General features: G+C 49.1%; 1 protein-coding gene across 1 annotated transcript; it reads left to right on the top strand.

Moving 5' to 3' along the window:
- Positions 1–457: 457 nt before the first annotated feature.
- On the top strand, positions 458–6,980 carry LOC132381653 (zinc finger protein 879-like). The gene is made up of 2 exons (XM_059951254.1): positions 458–833; positions 6,276–6,980. Exons 1-2 carry the CDS (start codon positions 700–702, stop codon positions 6,709–6,711), a joined length of 570 nt encoding a protein of 189 aa, XP_059807237.1. The 5' UTR covers positions 458–699; the 3' UTR covers positions 6,712–6,980.
- Positions 6,981–7,546: the final 566 nt, after the last annotated feature.

The raw sequence follows: 7,546 nt of genomic DNA, 5'->3' as shown, positions 1-7,546 counted from the left end.
TTGTTATCCTTCCCCTATGTGCGGGACTTTATTACTGTTATTTAATTTACTGAGTATGCCTGCAAGAAAATGAATCTCTGGGTTTTACATGGTGACAGGTCTAGAACCATAGAACATTACAGCACAGAAACAGGCCTTTCGGCCCTTCTTGGCTGTGCCCAACCATTTTTCTGCCTAGTCCCACTGACCTGCACCTGGCCCATATCCCTCCAAACACCTCTCATCCATGTACCTGCCCAAGTTTTTCTTAAATGTTAAAAGTGAGCCCGCATTCACCACTTCATCAGGCCCCTCATTCCACACTCCCACCACTCTCTGCGCGAAGAAGCCCCCCCCCCCCAATATTCCCTTTAAACTTTTCCCCCTTCACCCTTAACCCATGTCCTCTGGTTTTTTTCTCCCCTGGCCTCAGCGGAAAAAGCCTGCTTGCATTCACGCTATCTATACCCATTATATATATGCTCTTTGAGAATAAATTTACTTGGAAGTTTGATCTTTTGAACTTTGATGTCACGGTCACGGGTTTTACCCTGCCCTGGTTGGGCGGGACATGGACCGCATCTCCCCTGTAATTGGAGAGTAGAAATGATGGAGCGGTTGCGGAAGAATCTCATTGGGTGAAGTCCTGGAACCGGGGAACGATTTAAAACGAGTCCTGGTAGTGATTTACACGAACATACGGGCGAATGTGTCTTTGCGATGCGCGTAGCCGGAGGGATGGAAGCGGGGAGAATGGGTGAGACCTCACGGGACGCGGAGGCTGATCCAAAGTTGGGGGCACTGAGACCGCGGGTCGTCCTGCGGAGGCTGAGAGTTTCAGCCCGGGACCACAGGTAATGAAACAGACGCCCGCTCCTGTAATTCGCAGCCGAGACACCTGAACATGAACTAAATGCAGTTCAGCACCGCATCGTTTAGGTTAGGACTTCGGGGTAAATTGGCCCAAACAAAAAAAAAGTATTGGGGTAAACGGGGAGGGTGGGGGCGGCAACAGACGCGATCACTGGTCAACTACACCGGATGAGTGCGATTTCGTAGAGCGGCGGGCTCAGGGGATGTTAGTGAGTTTGAAAGCACCGTGCTGAAGGGTTTCAGAGAGTTTTCCGGACCGACACATGGAGAAGTCACGCTAGGTGGAGAAAGGGGGGGAAATGCGGGCGGACAGTGAAAGCTGGAGACGATTAGAAGTTGTCTCATCAGTTGTGTAATGGTCAGTAGGTAGCCAGCGGCAAATGGAGGGGGTGACCGTGAAAATGGGCCGGAGTTTATTTGTGGCGTGGATAATAACTTCATTTACCTCACCCCTGAACTGATTCCATAACTTGTAGATTTACTTCAAAGTCTCCGCAGCTCAAGTTCTCAGGGTTATTTATAAGAACATAAGAGATAGGAGCAGGAGTAGGCCAATCGGCCCCTCAAGCCTGTTCCGCCATTCAACAAGATCATGGCTTAACTCTAGTTTTCACCGAATCCCACAAGACAACAGTGCCAACCAACAGGGCACCATGCCGCCCATTTTATTTTATTATTCATCCCGCCCAAACCCCTGTGATCAGCCGGGGAAAGAAAAACGATTTGCCAATTGAGGAGAAGAAATCTGGAAAATTCTTCCCCGACCCATCCAGGCTATTGAAAACTGGTCCAGGAGATCACATGGCTGATCTAAACCTAGCCTCATGTCCGCTTACCTGCTCGCTCACCGTATCCCCTAAAGCCATTTTTATCCATTTTTATGTGTGTGTTTATGTATTAATTGTAGATAGAAAAACAAACTCCTCTCTCCTCTTTGGAGCTTGCTCGCTCTGAACGAACGCACTGCCCTCCACTCTCCACACCAATCTCAAAGTCACCGTCAAACCTGGCAGACTACTGAGGCCAGGTGGCAACTCTCAGACCGCTCCTCTTACTTGCCCCTTGTAAAGGACCCCACTCCGGACCATTGGGCCACTGTCTCCCTGTGGTGAACTACATATACCTGTCTGGACACGCCCCCTGCTGACTGCCCCTGTGGCTCCTCCCACACTGTCTCCCTGTGGTGAACTACATATACCTGTCTGGATACGCCCCCTGCTGACTGCCCCTGTGGCTCCTCCCACTGACCGTGGCTCCTCCCACACTGTCTCCCTGTGGTGAACTACATATACCTGTCTGGACACGCCCCCTGCTGACTGCTCCTGTGGCTCCTCCCACACTGTCTCCCTGTGGTGAACTACATATACCTGTCTGGACACGCCCCCTGCTGACTGCTCCTGTGGCTCCTCCCACAGACCCCGGTATAAAGGCGATTGAGGTCTGAGCCCGGCCTCTCAGTCTCCAGGATGTAGTATGGTGGTCACTCACTGCTGGTTCCTTCTTCCAGTCAATAAAAGCCGATATCTCGCCTTCACGTCTCAGAGTGAGTTATTGATGGCGTATCATTCCCGCACCATCATTAACCTCATCAACTCTGGAAAACGTGCATCCATTGCCACCAACCTCATCGTTCCCTCACCCTGCATTCCCTGTTTCTACCTCCTGCTAAAGATCTACCTATGTGTCTGTCCAGGAAGGCCTGTGCTGTCTGCTTGCTCTTGCTCCAGGATACCCTGGCTCCACGCTAACCCCCTCGGTTCAGCCCCTTCCCACTCCATCTGCGGCACTTTCCGCCCCTGATCACCTCATTTCACCAGGGTCGCCCACTCACTGTACACTTGTATCCTCCATCAAGAAGGTCTTAAAGCTCTCCACTTCGTTCTTGGCAAAAGAGCCCATCAATTCCCCTCCAAAACCACGCTCTTGCACCCTCGTCCTCAACAATTTCTCTTTTGGCTTGTCGCACTTTCTCCAGACTGAAGGTGTAGCCATGGGTGTTGACGTGGGCCTAGCTCTGCTTGCCTTTTTATTGTCTACGCGGAACTGTCCATGTTCCGAGCTTTCCGCAGTAATGCTCCCCAGCTCTTCCTGTCCCGTATTGATGACTGCACTGATGCTGTTTCATGCACCCATGCTGAGCTTGTCTACCTCAACTTTGCCTCCAACTTGCACCCTTCCCTTAAATTCACTTGCTCCATTTCTGACATGTCTTTCTCAATCTCCTCGCTTGAGACAAACTGTCCATTACACCATAAGAGGTAGGAGCTATTTGGCCCACCAGGTCTGCTCTGCCGTTCAATCAAGGGCTGATCCAATTCTTCCCGTCATCACTACTCCCCTGCTTTCACCCCATACCCTTTGATGCCCTGGCTAATCAAGAACCTATCTATCTCTGCCTTAAATACACCTAATGACTCGGCCTCCACAGTTGCTCGTGGTAACAAATTGCACAGATTTACCACCCTCTGACCAAAGTAACTTCTCTGCATCTCTGTTCTAACTGGATGTCCTTCAATCCTGAAGTTGTGCCCTCTTGTCCTAGACTCCCTTACCATGGGAAATAACTTTGCCATATCTAATCTGTTCTAGCCTTTCAACATTCAGAATGTTTCTATGAGATACCCCCTTATTCTCCTGAACTCCAGGGAATACATCCCAAGAGCTGCCAGATGTTCCTCATACAGTAACCCTTTCATTCCTGGAATTATTCTTTTGAATCGTCTCTGAACCCTCTCCAATGTCAGTATACCCCTTCTAAAATAAGGAGCCCAAAACTGCACACAATACTCCTAGTGTGGTCTCACAAGTGCCTTATAGAGCCTCAACATCACATCCCTGGTCTTGTATTCTATACCTCTAGAAATGAATGTTAACATTGCATTTGCCTTCTGCACCACTGACTCAACCTGGAGGTTAACCTTTAGGGTATCCTGCGGAAGGGCTCCCAAGTCCCTTTGCATCTCTACACTTTGAATTCTCTCCCCATCTAAATAATAGCCTGCCCATTTTTTTTCTCTCTGCCGAAGTGCATGACCACACACTTTCCAACACTGTATTCATTTGCCACCATTTTGCCAATTCCCCTAAACCAAGTCTCTCGGCGGCCTGTTTCCTCAACACTACCCACTCTTCCACCTATCTTTGAATTATTGGCAAATTTAGTCACAAATCCATTCATCCCATAGTCCAAATCATTGACATACATCGTAAAAAGCAGCGGTCCCAACACCGAGTCCTGTGGAACTCCACTGGTAACCAGCAGCCAGCCAGAATAGGATCTTTTTCCCACTCTGTTTTTCTGCCAATCAGCCAATGGTCCACCCATGCTGGTAACTTCCCTGTAATTCCATGAGCTCTTAAAACTGTCAGCTGACATCTTTTATGAACCAAATGATTCCCATGACTTTCCTGACAATAACTCTCTCTGCCCTGTCTCCTATCCTCTTTTCTGTTCCCTTGTCTCCACCATATCTGTTTCCAGGATGAGGCTTTCCTTTCCAGAACATCAGAGATCTCCTCCTGCAAACAAAGTGGTTTCCCTTCCGACACCATTGATGCTGATCTCACCTACATCTCCTCGGCATCCACCCTCACCCTATCTTCCCACTGCCCTTAAGAGGGATAGAGTTCCTCTTGTCCTCACCTACCGCCCCATAAACCTCCAAATCCAAAACTTTATTCTCTGCTTCTATCGTCATCATCAACATGATTCTACCACCAAATATTTGGTTACCTCCCCACCTCTGTCTGCTTTCTGTGGGGATCACATGCTGTGTGATTCCTTTGCCCATTCACCTCGCCCCACTAATCTCCTTCCTGGTAAATGACAGAAATGCTACACCTGCCCCTTCACCTGCTCCCTCACAGCCTCAACCGGACGAGGCACCTGCAAATCCTCTGGGGTCATCTGCTGTATCCAACGCCCCCGATGCAGCCTCCTCTACATTGGTGAGGCCCGACGTAAGTTGGGATCCCCTTTGTCGAGCACCTCCGCTCCATCCGCAAAAACTGGGATCTCCTGGTTGCCACCCATCTTAATTCCTATCCCCGTTCCAGTTCCAGCACGTCGGTCCATGGCTCCTCTGTTCTGCCGTGTTGAGGCCACTCTGGGGACGGAGGAACAACACCTTGTATTCTGTCTGGGTAACCCCCAACCTGATGGCATGGACATTGATCATTTTACCCCACTGGTAATACTTTTCTCTTCTCCTTCCTCTTCTAATCCCCACTCTGGTCACTTGCTGCTTCTCACCTGCGTATCACCTCGCCCTGGTGCCCCTCCTTCCTATGGTCCACTCTCCTGTCCTATCAAGCACCTTCTCCTCCAGCACTTTGCCTTTTCCACCAATCACCTCCCAGCTTCTTACTTCATCCAACCTCCCCTCCCACTTGGCTTCAGCTATCACCTTGTTCTCCTTCCCACGCCCTTCCCCCCCCACCTTATTTTTACTTCAGCCTCCCGCCCCCGCTAATTCCTTTCCAAGCCCTGCTGAAGAGTCTCGGCCCGAAATGTTGACTGCTTATTCATTTCCTTCCTGCCTGACTTGATGAGTCCCTGCAGCATTTTGACGGAGTTGCTTTTTATTTGTCTTTTTGTCTTTTACATGTTGTTTATTTATTGGTCTTTGTTTCTATGTAGTTTTTAATTGATTCTTCTTTGAATGCCTGCAAGAAAATTAATCTCAGGGTGATATATGGTGACTTGTAACTACTGCGCTAATGAATTTAATCTGACTTTTTGAATTTTTTGATGATTTACCAGTTCAGCATCACACTACCCTGAGTCTCCAGACAGAATCTTCCAAGTTCTGGAAGCTTCATTGCAGAATGGGATTTGTTATCACGGACGTGCACCCAGATACAATAGTGGAGTCCGGTGTGGTCCTCCGCTACTTTAGCCCATCCAGTTCAAGGTTTGACATACGTTCAGAGGCGCTGTTCTGCACAGCACTATTGTAACGTGTGGTTATCCAAGTTACTGTCACCTTCCAGTCAGCTTGAACCAGTCTGGTCTTTCTCCTCTGACCTCTCTCATTAAAAAGGCGTTTTCACCCACAGACCTGCTGCTCACTGGATGTCTTTAGTTTTTTCTTTCACCATTCTCTGTAAACTCTAGATTTGGCTGTGCACAAAAATCCCAGGAGATCAGCAGTTTCTGAGATACTCGAGCCACCCCATCTGGCACCAATGGTCAAAGTTGCTTGGATCACATTTCCTTTCCACTCTGACATTTGGTTTGAACAACAACTGAGCCTCTTGACCATGTCTGTGTGCTTCTGCGCATTCTACGTGTGAGTCGTAAAATTACTGTATACAAAAGATAAATAGTGTGGAACTGGGACAGAAAGGTAGTGTTCATGGTTTCATCTTTGTGTTTTTTGTTTTTCTCCCCTCTCCTTTCTCCCGCTCTGAACCTGTTGCAGGGCAATGGGGGGAAGATTGATCCAAACAACAAGCGGAGATCAGCCAGAGTCACTCGGCCCACCAGCGTCTGAATACCACCAGCCCTTGGTTGTGGGAGATGGCAGCCCCATTCACAGCAGGGAGAAACCGTTAGCAAGGTCTGAGCGTGCAGCATCTGGGCCGCCGAGATCCAAGAGCCACTACCCCAAGGAGAAGCGATGGAAATGTGAGGAATGTGGCAAGGCATTCTACTACCCGTCCCATCTGGAAATCCATTGGCGCAGTCACACCGGGGAAAGGCCCTTCGCCTGCCCTGTGTGTGGGAAAGCATATTCCAATTCGTCTACCCTGTCCAGACACCGGCATGTTCACTCCACGGAGTCTGTCTGCTCAGTGTGGGACGGGATACATTCAGCTGGACGTGTTACTGGTACAGCGCCTGGTTCATGCTGCTGAGAAGCTGTTCGACTGCCCCGTGTGTGGGTAAGGATTCACTAGGTCTGACAAGCTAGAAACATGCCAGCAAGAGCACACAAAGAATGGAGCTTCCTTTTCAGTACAGGAAGGGTTCCACTTGGTCATGGGGATTAAGATATATTGGCAAATTCATACTGGAGGGAGAGTGTTCACTGACTCCAAATGGGGGGAGAGACTCACTCAGTCAGCCAGTCTGTGGAATCACCGGTGAGTCCGCAAGTGACTGTAGGAGCTGGATTCCAGTGTCATTGCTCCTCAGTATCCGGGATTGGACCGGGTTTACTAACCCAGCCTGGCATTCTCCTGATGACGTTTACAGCCTCTGTAACTGGGGTGAATTTTAATCTTCCTTATCAGTGCCCAATAAATTGTTTTGAACTCGAGCACAAGGTTTTGTCCAATCAATACGCATGTTGGACTCTTAAGAAGTTAGATATTGGACAGAAGATATCATTGTGTTTTTTTTTATTGATAGGCGGAATCTGATACCAACGTGAGTTTTGGGCCAATAAGCCAGGCCTTTCCCGAGCAGGTTGGTACAATTACGAGGTCCCCAGTCATCTTGTGTCCCAGCCACTGGGACTGAACTCCAAACCCCACCCCCCCAACCTGACCCGTCAAGGACCATGTGATGACTGCCCAAGCATCGGCCTCCCCACGTTAAACAAAGTCGTGCACAGGCGTTCCCCATTGGTAGTTGTGGATTGCATAACAGCCTTAACTCATCAGTTAATAACTCATCAGGGTGATTGATAAGTTCATGGCCTAAGGTAGAAGGAGATGAGTTTCAACTTCAAACTTTCTGCATCGTCAC

This window comes from Hypanus sabinus, chromosome 26, assembly GCF_030144855.1.
Source record: "Hypanus sabinus isolate sHypSab1 chromosome 26, sHypSab1.hap1, whole genome shotgun sequence".
Taxonomy (NCBI): domain Eukaryota; kingdom Metazoa; phylum Chordata; class Chondrichthyes; order Myliobatiformes; family Dasyatidae; genus Hypanus; species Hypanus sabinus.
The sequence above is the reverse complement of the archived record's forward strand: the minus strand, read 5'-3'. Positions and strand labels throughout refer to the sequence as shown.

Coding starts and splice junctions, on each gene's coding strand:
- LOC132381653 (XM_059951254.1), top strand. CDS start 700: ATGCGCGTAGCCGGAGGGATGGAAGCGGGGAGAATGGGTGAGACCTCA. Junction 834..6,275: donor GTTTCAGCCCGGGACCACAG/GTAATGAAACAG, acceptor AACCTGTTGCAG/GGCAATGGGGGGAAGATTGA.